Source organism: Phlebotomus papatasi, chromosome 3, assembly GCF_024763615.1.
Source record: "Phlebotomus papatasi isolate M1 chromosome 3, Ppap_2.1, whole genome shotgun sequence".
Taxonomy (NCBI): domain Eukaryota; kingdom Metazoa; phylum Arthropoda; class Insecta; order Diptera; family Psychodidae; genus Phlebotomus; species Phlebotomus papatasi.
Window position 1 is genome coordinate 23,179,850 of NC_077224.1, and position 15,909 is coordinate 23,195,758.

At 38.6% G+C, this 15,909-nt stretch overlaps 1 protein-coding gene across 2 annotated transcripts; it reads right to left on the bottom strand.

Annotated features, from left to right (window-relative positions):
- Window positions 1-3,777: 3,777 nt before the first annotated feature.
- On the bottom strand, window positions 3,778-12,079 carry LOC129808266 (vacuolar protein sorting-associated protein 18 homolog). Of its 2 annotated transcripts, XM_055858101.1 has the most exons (4): window positions 11,359-12,073; window positions 11,240-11,287; window positions 10,580-11,172; window positions 3,778-5,563 (listed from the first exon to the last, which is right to left on the bottom strand). In XM_055858101.1, exons 1-4 carry the CDS (start codon window positions 11,941-11,943, stop codon window positions 3,859-3,861), a joined length of 2,931 nt encoding a protein of 976 aa, XP_055714076.1. In that variant the 5' UTR covers window positions 11,944-12,073; the 3' UTR covers window positions 3,778-3,858. The 2 variants fall into 2 exon arrangements, with proteins under 2 accessions (XP_055714076.1, XP_055714077.1); XM_055858102.1 differs by lacking the exon at window positions 11,240-11,287 and having other exon boundaries at window positions 11,359-12,079.
- Window positions 12,080-15,909: the final 3,830 nt, after the last annotated feature.

The following is a 15,909-nucleotide window of genomic DNA, read 5'->3' on the forward strand; positions in this document are numbered from 1 at the left end:
TGATCATGCCATCATGATAGCGCATCATTTTTCTACATTTTATTCCCAACCTCACATGATTCTTATCATGGGTCCCGGTCATAATCCCGAAAGCTAAAATCCCGAAAGCCAAAATCACGAACACCAAAATCCCGAAAGCCACAAATCCGAATTCTTAAAAGTGTAATAGCTACTCCTACGATTGCACCGCGCTTGCTGGAGGCAAAGGGAAATTTTCTTTGGCTTGGGAAATTATTCTACACAATTATCCTCCATAATTTCATCCCTTTCGGGATTTTGGCCCTTTCGGGATTTTGGCTTTCGGGATTTTAGCATTCGGGATTTTAGCATTCGGGATTTTGGCTTTCGGGATTTTGGATTTCGAGATTTTAGCCCTTTCAGGATTTTGGCTTTCGAGATTTTGGCTCTTTCGGGATTTTGGCTTTCCAGATTTTGGCATTCGGGATTTTGGCCCTTTCGGAATTTTGGCTTTCGGAATTTTGGCTTTCGAGATTTTGGCTTTCCGGATTTTAACTTTCGGGATTTTAGCATTCGGGATTTTGGCCCTTTCGGGATTTTGGCGTTCGGGATTTTGGCTTTCGGGATTTTGGCTTTCGAGATTTGGCCCTTTCGGGATTTTAACGTTCGGGATTTTGGATTTCGGAATTTTGGCTTTCGAGATTATGGCCCTTTTGGGATTTTGGCGTTCGGAATTTTGGCTTTCGGAATTTTGGCTTTCGAGATTTTAGCCCTTTCGGGATTTTAACGTTCGGGATTTTGGTTTTCGGGATTTTGGCTTTCGAGATTTTGGCCCTTTCGGGATTTAGGCGTTCGGGATATTAGCGTACGGGATTTTAGCCCTTTCGGGATTTTGGCGTTCGGGATTTTGGCCCTTTCGAGATTTTGGCGTTCGGGATTTTGGATTTCGATATTTTGGCCCTTTCGGGATTTAGGCGTTCGGGATATTAGCGTCCGGGATTTTGGCCCTTTCGGGATTGTGGCGTTCGGGATTTTGGCCCTTTCGAGATTTTGGCGTTCTGGATTTTGGCTTTCGCGATTTTGGATTTCGAAATTTTGGCCCTTTCGGGATTTAGGCGTTCGGGATTTTGGCTTTCGGGTTTTTGGCCCTTTCAGGATTTTGGCCCTTTCGGGATTTTGGTGTTCGGGATTTTGGCTTTCGGGATTTTGGCTTTCGGGATTTTGGCATTCGGGATTTTGGCCCTTTTTCGGGATTTTGGCCCTTTCGAGATTTTGGTGTTCGGGATTTTAGTAAGTTGCTGGGCTAGTTCTAATGAACTGCTCTTGAACCCTAAAAAGTCCCAAGCTTTGATCATCTCGTGTGGGAGATCCCGTCCTTCTCCTGGTCCTCTTAATCTCAATGGTGAAATTATCCCATACGTCCATAAGGCTAAAAATCTTGGAGTCATTTTCAACAATTCTTTGGCCTGAGACGATCATATCTCCTACATCAGTAGGAGAGCGAACTTTTCCCTCTATACACTTAGAAATCAATTCTTCATCCCTCAGGATATTCGGCTACTTTTAGTTCGTGCCCTGCTCCTTCCCCTTTTTTCCTATGGTGCTGAGTTATTTTTTTCGTGCGATAAAGCCTCGCTTCGGCGCTTGACCGTAACTTTTAATAATTGCATTCGTTTCATATATTCACTTCGTCCTTACGACCATGTCTCTCATTATCATAATGTAGTATTGGGGCAATCTTTCCCACTCTTCCTGCAGTCACGAGTAGTTTATTTTTTATGTCGGGTGTTTCAATGCGGTCAGCCTGGTTATCTGGCTGAGCTACTGCAGCCGGGCTCGTCTACCAGGTCTTCCTGTCTCGTCGTCCCCAGATCGGGGAACCGCATTCTTCATTGCTCACTCTGTCATGGGGGTGACTCTCTGAAATGAGCTACCCAGAGAGAAGAAGTAGCGAGCGGCTCATTCGATCCTTCTTGTCTGAATGAATTTTTCTGTTTTCTGGCTTTTTGGACGGTTTGGCCCGCATTGCTCTACTGCCTGAGTACTCTTTGGACTCTGCGGTACACTTGCAATATGTATCGATTCTATGCCTTATTTTATTCAAAAAATTCTAAATTTCGACTGTTACCGTCCTGGAGTTTAAACGGTAAAAGATATCACGTTCCGGTCTTCGGTGACCCCCAATAAAAGAACGATGTCTCCAGACGTTTTTTATTCTTTTCTCCCCACCCTCCTCCATACCCCCCAAATCCAAGTTTTTTTTTATTTTTTCAAAAACGGCTCCCACGATTTCTTTTATTTTTGGATATGTTTTGGAGGTGGTTCAGACGAACATTTCGTCCAAACATACCAAAGACTTAAAAAAAATCTCCATCTTGAATTTTGGAAGGAAAAAGTTTTTACCACGTTAGGGGGTGTATTTTTCAACTGATTTGGATAAATTTGGATGCTTTGGAAAGGTCTTGAAATCTCCAATCCAATTACATCGGTCGCAATCGGTAATGAATCGGTTAAGTACCCGTAAATGACCAATCTTTTTCAAATATTCTCCTTTTCTGTCCGTAAACTTGTTCCCAATGAAGAAATGATCAATTTAGAATGTTCTGGCATGAGACACGCACAAACAAAAAATGTAAACACGAGAAAGATAAGTCATTCTCGGATATTTAACCGATTCAGTACTGATTTCAAGACCAGTTCAACTTAGACTTTCAAAAATTCAAGATGGCGTTTTTTACTGCTCCAACTAAAAGAGAGAACAGTTATAAATTCGTCTTTTTTTCAACTTGTCACAGTTCTGGACCTGGGGTCATCGAAGACCGGAAGTCGATATCTCTTATCATTTAACTTCTAGCTCGGGAACAAACTTAGTCAAGTGAAAAAAAATCGAAAAAATTATTCAAAATCGGTACGTAACCGATTCATTACCGATTAAGGGAAGGGGTAAAAAATTTGCCTGCAGAAAAAGCGATCGCAGCGCCATAAAAGATACAATAAAGAAAACTGAGTTTTTACGGGACTATTTAGTTCCAAAGACAATGACCTTAAGTTAAATTTTTCCAAAAAATCGTGATTGATAAGAAATTAGAGGAGTTAAGAAATATGGCTAAGTCTTAGGTCTGAAAGTCTGAAACCCGTATAAAGGTCGAAAAGTCTCATCCACAACAATACATTTTAAATTTCACATTGCAATATCTCGAGAAATAAGGTACCGTTTTAGAAATATATTTTTTAATTGGCCTACTAAATTGGTGAACTTTAAAATGATCAAAATCGCATAAACAGATTTCGAAAAAGTTTAGAAAATCTGTAAAATTTTCAAAATTCGATTTTTCTTTAATTGTAAATAATATTGAAAACTAAGCTATTTTCTCAGTAATTATTTTGCAAAATTAATCTACTCAAATAACTCTAAAAAATTAGCCTAAGGGCTTAAAGTGATCGAAAAGGCTTAGTCATTATTTCGAAATGGGGATCTCAGTGGCGCAATAGGCAAGATCGTTTGTCTTGGACGGATAAGATGTCTGACTCTCGCCTCTCATACTTGCAAGTTCGAGTTCAGCCCGGTGCAAACCGGTTTAGAAAAGGCATTTTCACATTAAATAAAACGTAATAAAGTGAACCGCCTCTGCCCAACAACTTCAAATGGAAGAAGCATTAAAATAGATGTGATTATGTAAGAATCATACCGAATTTCGTATAGAATAGAATCTCAAACATTGAAAGAGTTAACTTCTTGTTCAGAATAATAATTCTATTAGGATTTCCTGTGTAAGTAGGCTAAGAAAATGGCTCCTTTGTTCAATTGGGCAAAAAAAAGATGCACATTTAAATATATTTTTATAATATTAATAAATCACAATAGAATATGCTTTTTACTTTCTTACCTATTTTGCCTCTTCAATTCCAGTCATTCTTGACTCTATCCCAATCACTGATGAAAGGCTTATCGATAGTCTCAATGGTCAATTCCCCACAGAAAACGCAATCCGAAGCGACAATTGTTTGAATCTCCTCTTTTAGTGCTTCTCTGGCATTCTGAGCATCTCCTTCTTGATTTGTGTGACTTCCTCCCAGCATATTGAGCCTCACTTTCAATCCTGAAAGCCTTTGAGCCACTTCAGTGGCCAAAAGAGGCATTAGATGCTTCTCCAAGCAATCCTCGTGAAACTTATGACCACAGGGAAAGACAAAGAAGGGTCTAACCAGAAGACATGCAGTACAAATTGAACATTGATCAGTGGCTGAGATAGTTACTGATCGATTTCGGAATGATTGCAGATCTGCACGAACTTTCTCTGCCGACTTGGCAGATTCATCCATATCTCGACGCTGTTCCTGGATTTTCAGGTTGTACTCCTTGAGGGCATCACAGATGGCCTCCTTGAAGTGATCAATGCGCTCAAAATCCGAAAAAAACGGCAGAAGATCTTCAATACGCAACAAATCACATTCTCCTAGTAACTCCAAAGCTTCCTTCACATCTTCCTTGCCACGAATCTCATGCTCAGCAATTCTCAGCCAGAGTTTTCGTTTGAGATCGCGATCCTGCACCATTGAGGCTGTTTGTTGAGCTAATTTGGTATTAACTGTCAATGCCAGTTCAACAGCCTGATACCACATCTCCAGCAGACACTGCAAGAAGACACAGGCTTCCGGAATATCGTGCTGCCTACAAATTCTTAGTGCATAGTGAACATCGTAGTGAATTAATGTAACATCCTTCCCCTGAGTCTCAAGGAAGATCATCAATTTCTCTCCACGATGCTGCGCATACAGTTTTATGATGAAATTGTGAATGGCTGTCTCAGTGCAGCCCATTGAATGAATACAAAACTCCAAATACCTAATTATCTCAGCCACATGGACATCACTCTCAATAACAATTAGCGTAGGCAGAAGCTTCACAGGATCTAGACGCTTTCCCTGCATCATGGCTGCAGCAATAGTCTCCTTTGGAATGTCTTCCATCAAAATCGGTGCATATTTGTAGAACAATTCCGGCCGATTTTGACTTCTTAACACCACCAGGGCCTCCAGAAATTTCCCCTGACCAATGTGTTGATTCACTACATTCTCAAAATCTCGGTTGACCGCTGTAAAAGTGGCTAGATTGTGAACATCTCCATGTGAAGCCATCAACTCATAAATAACCGATCGATTGGTCTTCATGCACTCAACCACTCTCGGTGTATTCATAAAAGCATCAAAGTCTCTCTGCAGAATCCTCACTTGCTCCTGATTCTCACTCTTCCTAGCCATCTCGGTCAGAAACAGCTCCACCATCCAGACTACCAGCATCGTTATCTGACTCTTATCCTGCGCCTTTAGACCCTCCAAACGCTTCCGAAGAAAAAGCATCAGAGCTTCATTTTCATTAATTTCCAGAAATTTCAAACAAATGCCCTCAAAGCTACTCTTTGTCTCGGCAAACAGTCGTGCGCTCTCGATAAATTCCCTCTGATTGAAGCATTGCTGAGCTTGACGACAGAGAACAATGTCCACATGAGCTGGATTGTCTTTGGCATATCTGAGGGCATTATCAAATTCACTTCTCTCCAGAAAAATCTGCCACACGTTGCGTTCTTCCTTGGTCACTTTAATTCTGGAATAAAATGAAAACTACACTGAGAAAAAAACGGGGGTGCGATTAACATTTTTTCCTGATAACTTTGACACTTTTTAGGTGTAAAAATATATCAACATATTTTAATGTTAATTTTACACCTTTTTAAGGGAAAATTAACATGAAGAAGTGTAACTTTAACCCCTAATACACCTAAAAAGCATAATATTTACACCGATTTAGGATCAATACTGCAGGGTAAAATTAACATTTCCGGAATGTTATTTTTTTAACTTTGTCGAATTTCTCTCAGTGTACCAATTTTTCAGGATCATGGAAGAATATTTGTGTATGAGTCTCAAAGTCTACAAAACATTTAATTGACAAATCCACGAATATATAGTGAAGGAAACATGTCTAACTTTAAACTTCGCTGTTATAAAGCATGTATACGAAAAATTTTGGCCAACACTTGATATGAAGTCAATTCCAGTAGGCTTTGGATTTTGTTTTTTCTTGTTAAAAAATATTGAGTTTTGGCTGAGCAATTGCAAACAGATGGAGACCACGCGAAGATTAAAAGTTGACAACTATCTCAAGAATCCAAAAGTGAGCTATATTGAAATCGCGAAATTGATCGGAAAGTGAACCAATCTACTTTTCGGAAGATTATAATTGGGTTCTAGAAACTCAAGAATGGTCATCAGAATTCAGGAGGAAGTAGCCGAAAGCCTGTAATTGAGGACAAGAGGATGGAAAATTCAAGTGCTTGAGCTTTTCGAGAAGCAACTCAATCTTTCCGTGTGAGATGTTGGCAAAAAGATGGGAATACATTTGTTTGAAAACCTACAAAGCTCATTTTGCTCCTCATCGGACCAACAAACACCGTAAAAATGCTTAACAAAGTCGCGGAAACTCAACGATCATCTTTTCAAAGGATTCCAAGGCTATTAGAAAGATATTTAACCCGTTCTGCACTCCAGAAGATTGAGAAATACTGGGAAATTTTGAAGACAAATGTTAAGAAGAAGGGTCAGACAGCCGAAAATTTTCTGGATTTCGAGATTAAGTAGATGAAAGCCATCCAATACCGTGGAGACGGGTTTGTCAAGTGGTCAAGTCCTTAATGAAGAGAATTAAGAAGAAGGTGCGAGGATTCAGCGAGAAGCCATTCGAATAAAAAGAAAAACAAAATCCTATAAAAACTCCAATAAAATTATCTTTCAGAAAATACATTTATTTTTTTTTCACTACTGTGGTTAACATGTGAGAGCCATTTTTAAATAGCCAAAATTTATCGTATACACGCTTTAGTAATGAAATCAAGGGCCTCTCGACATTTCATTTTTCCATATGTTTTTGCATAGAGGCACTGAAGACTTTTGGCAAGTTTTTTCCTAAAGATAATTGACTTATCAGTCTGATATATTTCGAAATTGTGCATTAAAAGCTATCTAAAAAGGGACAGATAATCCTAAGCGGCTTATGTAGGTGAGATTCTTAATGTGAGCTAACTCGGAATGCTTAAATTATACAAATTTTGTATTTAAACCAAAATATCAAGGATTTGGATGGACTGACAGAAAAGTGATATATGGGTGAAATGTAGACCAGAATGTTCTCTATAATTTTGCCGTAGAACTTGATCTAATCGATTAATTAGAAGCTGAGATAATCGAGGTTGTTTGTTTCTGAACTCGTTTTTTCGACCAGAGCGCCCCAAGTGTTCATTTGATGAACTTCAACTATATCGAAGAATTGTTGTATTATGTGAGAATTTCCATTTAAAACCCTATTTTAAGTGTCTTGGTCGAGTTAGAAACAGTCAAATTAGCATCTGAGTGATTTCAAAGCGTTATTATGGGAAAAATCAATTATTTCACACTTAAACGGTAAAATCAAACAGATCGCATTATCTGATCGAAAAATGATGTATGCACGAAATGTAGACACGAATGTTCTCTACAATTATGTCGAAGTAATCATCAAAATCGGTTAAGCACGTGTCGAGATAATTGAGGTTATGTGATATTGAAATTGGTTTTTCGACTGTGGCGCCCCTGGTGTTGGCCCCACGAAGTTCAAATATTTTAGAAAGTTGTAGCATTTGGTGAGATCTTTTGTTTAAGCCCTCACTCATCAAAATCGGTCAAATAGAACCGGAGATATGATTTTTTGAATTTCGTGAACTTACCCCTCATATCTCCGGTTCTATTATAACCACAGCGCATCTACGTCCCATTTTGGAAACACCCTGGACTGAACTATTACACTCTAAAATTTGATGAACTTGCACAATGCCGTTTTTGAGAAAAATGAGTTTGAATTTCAATGAATGTTGACGCTATCCCAGCGCCACCTGTGGTGACTTTTTGAACTTCCATCTCAAAGTGCTCATCGAGACGGAACCAAAAAGCCAAAATTTAGCTCAAAATGTTAATTAGAACCGGAGATAGAGGCCGGTCAATATTCGAACTTTGATCCCTTATAGCTCGGGTCAGGGGTAATAGATCGACTTAAGTATTTTTTTGTTTGATAGATATAATCAGCGGCTACAACATACTAAATGTTAGCCCGATGCACAATGGAATTTTTGAGTTATTTAACTTAGAATATTGAAAAATCATCTTTTTAAAAATAGCGCCCCTAGCGGTGGTTTTATGAACTTGCGATGTTAGAAGGAAAAGTGGCATTTCACGAGAGCTTTCCAAAAAGCCCTCACTTTTTAAATTCTGACAATTAGAACCGGAGTTATGGCCATTTTAAGAAATTTTTTTTGGACCCTTATAGCTCGGGTCAGGGGGGTCGGGGGACCTTAAGTTTGATATTGATCGAAAGCCCTAAGGCCCATCTATAACATACTAAAATTTGAGCCCGCTCGATGCCATAGAGGCGGAGCTATTGAGAAAACAAAAAAGGGGGGTATTCAAAATGGCGGAAGGAGGGGTGGGGGGTGGGGGGTCAATGCACCAAGTTGCAATTTTCACCCGATATATAACCTTTGCCGAAAACCGCAAGTCGATATCTTTTTTAGTTTAGGAGCTATTAAGCTCCAAAGAGCGGCCGGCCGGCCAGCCGGCCGGCCGGCCGGGAACGTAAATTAGCCACATATATATTCGTAATCAGGAAGTGATGAAACACATTCTGGCAAAGTTTGAGCTCGATCGGACAACATGAAATTTTGTTAGGATTATAGTAGGCGAGATTATTAAGAATCTCACCTAATAGATCAGACTGTTTTCCAATTGCAATTACACGAACATTTTTTCGGCATAGGTGGAAATCTATGAAAGCAAGCATAGATCCTTCTATGTTCCATTCTTTAAGTTGGGTAATAGTGGTGATTTTCCAGATCCAGATCCGGTCATATGCTTCTTCGAGATCGAAAAATATGGAAATAGTATGATCCCCCTTTGACCAACCTGAATAAATATCATGAGTCAATCGAAGCAGGGCATTAATTGTGCTTATTTTTCTTCTGAATCCACTTTCTGATTCTGCGAGAAGGCAATTTGATTCTAGGGTCCACATGAGTCGATAGTTTACTATTATTTTAAAAATTTTAAGGTCACAGTTTGTGAGGGAGATTGGTCAATATTCAGGATTGAGTGGTGTCTGTCCTTGGAATTTGGGAATGGGTATAATGTTGGCCTCTGTCTATTTGGAAGGGTATGATTTTTCATTCCACATCGCATTGTAGAGTATAATAATAGAGTTTTGTTTCTTGGAAGTAGGTTTGATATCATGCTATATGAGATTTCATTGAGTCCTTTGGATTTGCCTTTACTATGTGAAATTGCCGATTCTAATTCAACTAAGGTAAATTTTAAGTCCAAATTCAGGAAATAAGTCCTATTTGGCGGATTGCATGTTATTGAGGTCGTAATCGATTTAAATTTGTTAGAAATCACTACATATTCAGACTGGGACGCTTTGCCGCCTCTAGCTTCTTTATCAATATAAATCACAAAAATAAAATTTTCTTTAACCCTTTAAGGACGATTGGGTCACCCGTGACCCATAGAGAAAATTATTTTTTCTGACTACCCAAAGTTCTTACTTTCTAATGTTTGTACGTAATCGTAAAGTAGAAGGTTATAGGAAGCTAGGATATTTTTTGCAAAACTCCAACTAATTTGCTATATAGTAAATATTTAAGCTAAAATGTCGAATTTTCATCAAATGACCGCACTGATAAATGATTTTTATTATTTTTTATATTTCCAATTTTTTTTTTAAGCAAAACCCTTTTGGGAATAGAAAGTACACTACTCAAACATAATATTTTTCATTAGAGTAAAAATTATCATTCATTGGTATCGTCAGAAAAATTACTTAAATTTTTAGGCTATTTTTGTTCCTATCGTTCATAGAAGCAAAAGATATACCGAATCAGACTCTGTTGGGCTTTCCAAGGTTAGACGTAAAACATTTAATTAATTTTGGTTTTTTTGTGTCCTTTTTATTATTGATTTTCGATCAGAAAAACACGTCTCGTCCTTAAATGGTTAACGATTTGTGTTTCAGAAGATTATGTCGTAATAACGTGGTAATCAAGCAATTAGGGTAAGTGTGCCAAATTTCGGCATAGTTGCATGCAAGCGTCAAAGTCTCAAGTTTGAAATGGAATATTTTAAATACAAATTGATTTTTTTTATTCTATCTTTTGTAAGAGTGTTGCTTGGAACCTTGTAAAGAGTTTACCGTCTTTATTTACTCTAAATCTCTAAAATCATTCATATTACATTTTAAAATGAATAAAAATATAGACATAGCTTTGGTGCTCTATTTAGGCCACCTTCATTCTCATAGTTCCTTGCCCTTCGGGAATTCTTCCAATATCTTTTTCAAGTCATATCGTTTGTCGTAGCTACATTTTTTGTTATTCTTTTGCATTGTATAATCTCTAGAGTACGTAAAATCTAAAAGTTCATGGAAATTCGAGGAACAAAAAAGATGGCCGAAATTGCAAGCTGACCGGAATTTGGCACACTTTCCCTAATGATTTTAAAGTTTAATTTAAAAAAATGTGCGTCATGAAAGAAAGTGACTCACCGGAAGATGACTTTGGTGCTGTAGACATAGATTACATTCTCCCGATAATCTCTAACGGCATTCATTAGTGGTCCAAAGTTCTCACTAATAAACTCCTCATAGACCGTCTGATAGTTGAGCAGAGAAATCGCCGTAAGATGATCCGGATACACGAGAATAGCATGAAAATCGGTCAGAGCAAAAGCTACTGGACTGTTCTTCTCATTCTCCGGAAATGGTATTCTCTTGTTATGCACAATTCTGGCTGGATTATCGGATTTTGGGTCCATTTCTCCATAAAAAATGCACGGTTCCGTAATCCAGCCGAAGGATCGTGGGAAGTGACTCTTGTAGTCATAGCAGACACGGAGTTTAGTAGTTTTTCCCTTGGCTACATTCTTAATCTCGTAAAAGTCCTGAATGTCTTCGGGAACATTTAGGTAGGAGTTGAAAATACTTTGAAGCGGCTGTCTATCATCGGATTTGATAGTCTCCTGGAACTTGTAGAAACGATCGAGACTCGAAGCCAAGACAATGTATTCATTGGTGCTGGGAACTCTGAAGTACTCAATTCCAGTAATTGGAATATTTTCATTGCGACCAATGTCAAAGACCTACAGAGAACAGGGAGAGGTACTATTTAAAAGGAATCCCTGGGACAACAGATGAGGTATATTTTACCAATCCCTCATCATCTCTGCTGCCGTAGAGGGGCAAATAGTTTGGCAGCTTGCGTGAGAATTACAAATTGACTACAACAATTCTAAAAAAGAAATACCCTGAAAAATTATTACACTAACCTGCTTCCAATTGTTGTTGACAACTTTATCGCTTTCCACTGCCAACTCCACCTCAAAGATGAGACCACGGCTGGTTCCTAGCAAAATAGCTCCTGTGGATGTCTCTGAATCATTTTCATAGTTGAAGGCTACGCAGGTAATCTCGTGATCTCGAAATTTGTCAATCCTCTTGGGCTTGCTCTGACTGCGATGCAGATAGAGAAGTTCTGGGACGAATTGTGTGGACTTAGGCACAAGAGCAATCAACAGATGTGCACCTAGAGGATCCAGGAACACTCTGGCTATCTCCTGGCCAGCCATGTACTTCTCCAGAGGCACCTCATCAGAGCGATTGATGTCAACAAGTTGCATACGGAACACTACATTATTGGCCATCACCAACATCAGCCACCCATTGGACACAGTCAAGTGGTTGATGACATGCGGCATGGAGATATTCATCTTCAGTTTGCTGAAGATTGGCGCCTCCTGTGACATCCTGACCGAGATGTAACCACTGGAAGTTGGCGTCACCACAGCACTGCTCTTGCTGGAGCTCTCATCTCTCTTCAGAGTCTTGTTGTACTGGTCAAACATTGATGTCATTGTTGCTCACAAAAAGCACTCCTTTATATCATTCAATCAATATTTAAACTCCTACTCTTATTTTCTTATCGGATAAAATTGATTTTTCTTTGCATTGCAATGACTACTGTACCACACTGAACTTTTTACAAAAATCACAAATTAATACAAACTGAGCAATTTCGAAACGACAGTTAAACACTGTTAGAAACAGTAACGCAATTGGCGCAATACGCAAGACCGGGTCCTTGATCCTTGTACGGATGAGATTTCTGGATTCGACTGAAGCAACTGAATGTCAGCAAAAGACATTTTCACTGTGATAAAACGTAATATAAATGCATCGCCTCTGCCCAAAAAACTCTGGGAGCATGGAAGAAGCATCAACATCACGGGGAAGCCGCTCCTGATGGGCGTTTGTATAACTGTAACAAAATTACGTTGTAACAAAATATTCCGATATGATTAATGCCCAGCGCACAATAATTTTTGTTTGTAAACATGTTTTCAAAATTACATATGAGAGTGAGCGAGATGACTAGATTGAGATCTCACTCACTCTTACTAAAATGTCAAAAACATGTTTACAAAACAAATGTTATTATGCATTGGGCATAATAGTAACTGTTCTCCAAACATTGGACTTTCGAGACCCGGAGACTCGCCCGGAGACAAATTCGTAAAGCTTGGACAAACTCTGTTACCAATACAAATATCCCCAGCTCCACGTTATCGCTCATGCGACAACAGAGCCGCGATGCGGAAATGAGATAAATCCCCTTTGGGAAATTTCCCCTCTTACCAAACACACGCATCACGGACATTTTTTCGAACCCCTCCTCTACGGACTACGACATCATCTTGAAGCCATATTACCAGGCGACCACGAGAATTATCAATTCTATCTTAATTTTCAATTATTATCCAAGTCATTCTTATGTTTTATTGTTCAATTTAATGCCCAGCGCACAATAACTTTTGTTTTGTAAACATGTTTTTGACATTTCAATGAGAGTGAGTGAGATCTAGATTTAGTCATCTCGCTCATTCTCATGGGAAATTTTGAAAACATGTTTACATACAAAGCTTATTGTGCGCTGGGCATAAGTTTAGACTAAATCCAATGAATTAAAAATATCAATAAATAAAGTTGAATTCATCAAGAAATCAGCGTTTTTGGGTACAAGTTGGCGTCTCTCTCAATCACCTTACAGGTACGCGGTACGCCACAATCTTTCATAATCATGCACGCACGGGACACGGGACAGAATATTCACGCAGCATTCATTTATTTACATTCATCAGGTACAGTTCAGAGCAAGCAATAGTGACGCAGGTATTACAATCAATCTTACAAGATTCATTTACAATTATTCAGGTAACATACAAAACCACCACATAAGAATTAACAAAAAGAAATATAGTAGACTATCGCTCAATCGGATCTTTTTCAATCGGGCGAAAAATTTTGTTGACAATTTTCACGTTTAATTATGAAGCTAATTCGCTCAAATTCGCTGTAGTTCTTCCTATTTTATCGTGATTCTTTATAATTGAGCGCTTTTTGTGGAATTTGCAAAGGTTTTGACGCCCAAATCTATCAATAAACCGGATGACATTTTGCCCCAAATGCCCAATTGAGAGAGAGTCTACTGTAGGGGAGATCGGGGTAGAATTACAGTAGACTCTCTCTCGGGAATATGGGGCGAAATGTCATCCGGTTTATAGATAGATTTGGGCGTCAAAGCCTTTGTAAATTCCACAAAAAGCACTGAATTATAAAGAATCACGATAAAATAGGAAGAACTACAGCGAATTTGAGAGAATTAGCTTCATAATTAAGCGTGAAAATTGTCAACAAAATTTGACGCCCGATTGAAAAAGAGCCGATTGAGTGAGAGTCTACTGTAGTCAGGAGTACAATTACTAAGAGGAGTGTTAGAGTTTTCCTTAGAAAGAATATTGTGCAAAACTCTCTCCCCTTCATTGAAATATTTATCAAACTGATTCAAAAAAGTTTTTCGCAAATTAAATGCATTGAAAAAATTCTTTTAGTGGATAATATTATGCCTAATATTAGGTTGAGAAATATTAGTCAAGTTTTATGTCCAGCGCACAATAACATTTGTTTTGTAAACATGTTTTTAATATTTCAATGAGAGTGAGTGAAACCTAGATCTAGTTATCTTGCTCACTCTCATAGGAAATTTTGAAAACATATTTACAAACAAAAGCTATTGTGTGTTAGGAATTACTCTGTAAATAAAAGGGACAGATAACCCTAACTGGCTTATGTAGGTGAGATTCTTAACGTGAGCTAACTCGGAGTGCATGCAAATTCGATTTAGAGGTGAAGTTTGGAGACGCCATTCAGTTATCTTGAATCAAATTCGTGAAATTATGCAAATTTTGTATTTAAACCAAAATATCAAGGATTTGGATGAACTGGCAGAAAAGTGATAATGGGTGAAATGTAGACCAGAACATGACATGATCTCATCGATTACTCAGAAGCCAAGATAAGCGAAGTTTTTTGTTTCTTAACTCGTTTTTTCATCCAGAGTGCCCCAAGTAGTCATTTGTTGAACTTCAACTATATCAAAGAATTGTTGTATTTTGTGGGACTTTCCATTTAAAATCCTATTTTAAGTGTCTTTGTGGAGTAGAGGCAGTCAAATTGGCATCTGAGTGATTTCAAAGCGTTATTATGGGAAAAATCAATGTTTTCACACTTAAACGGCAAAATCGGAGTGATAGCGTAGTCTGAGCGGAAAATGATGTATGGACGAAATGTAGAGACAAATGTCCTCTACAATTATGTCGAAGTAATCATCAAAATCGGTTCAGAGACAGTCGAGATAATTGAGGTTATGTTATATTGAAATTGGTTTTTCGACTGTGGCGCCCCTGGTGTTGGTCCCACGAAGTTCAAATGTTCTAGAAAGTTGTTGCATTTGGTGAGATCTTTCGTTTAAGCGCTCATTCATCAAAATCGGTCACATAGAACCGGAGATATGATTTTTTGAATTTTGTGAACTTTGACCCCTCATATCTCCGGTTCTATTGAAACCACAGCGCACATACGCACCATTTTGGAAACGTCCTAAACTGGAATACAACATACTAAAATTTCATTAACTTGCACAATGCCGTTTTTGAGAAAAATGATTTTGAATTTCGATGAATTTTGACGCTATCGCACCGCCACCTGTGGTGACTTTTTGAACTTCCATCTGAAAGTGCTCATCGAGACGAAACCAAAAAGGTAAAATTTATGTCGATATGTTAATTAGAACCGGAGATAGAGGCCGGTCAATGTTCGAACTTTGACCCCTTATAGCTCGGGTCAGGGGTTATGGATCGACTTAAGGTTTTTTTTCGTTTGATAGGTATAATCAACGGCTACAACATACTAAAATTTCAGCCCGATTGCATAAGGAATTTTTGAGTTATTTAACTTTTAAGATTTAAAAATTTTCTTTTTAATAATAGCGCCCCGAGCGGTGGTTTTATGAACTTGCGATGTTAGAAGGAGAAGTGGCATTTCACGAGAGCTTTCCAAAAGGCCCTCATTTTTTAAATTCTGACAATTAGAACCGGAGTTATGGCCATTTTAAGAATTTTTTTTTGGACCCTTATAGCTCGGGTCAGGGGGGTCGGGGGACCTTAAGTTTAGTATTGATGGAAAGCTCTAAGGCCCAGCTATAACATACTAAAATTTGAGCCCGATCGATGCCATAGGGGCTGAGCTATTGAGAAAACAAAAAAAGGGGGGTCTTCAAAATGGCGGAAGGAGGGGTGGGGGTGGGGGGTCAATGCACCAAGTTGCAATTTTCACCCGATATATAACCTTTGCCGAAAACCGCAAGTCGATATCTTTTTTAGTTTAGGAGCTATTAAGCTCCAAAGAGCGGCCGGCCGGCCGGCCAGCCGGCCGGCCGGGAACGTAAAATAGCCACATATATATTCGTGGTCAGGAAGTGGCGA

Excerpts from the sequence above, each read along its gene's own strand:
- LOC129808266 (XM_055858101.1), bottom strand. The coding sequence starts at position 11,943 with ATGACATCAATGTTTGACCAGTACAACAAGACTCTGAAGAGAGATGAG. Across the intron at positions 11,288-11,358 it reads TCAACAACAATTGGAAGCAG|CTGCCAAACTATTTGCCCCT; the intron begins GTTAGTGTAATA and ends TTCTCACGCAAG. Across the intron at positions 5,564-10,579 it reads AGCACCAAAGTCATCTTCCG|AATTAAAGTGACCAAGGAAG; the intron begins GTGAGTCACTTT and ends ATTTTATTCCAG.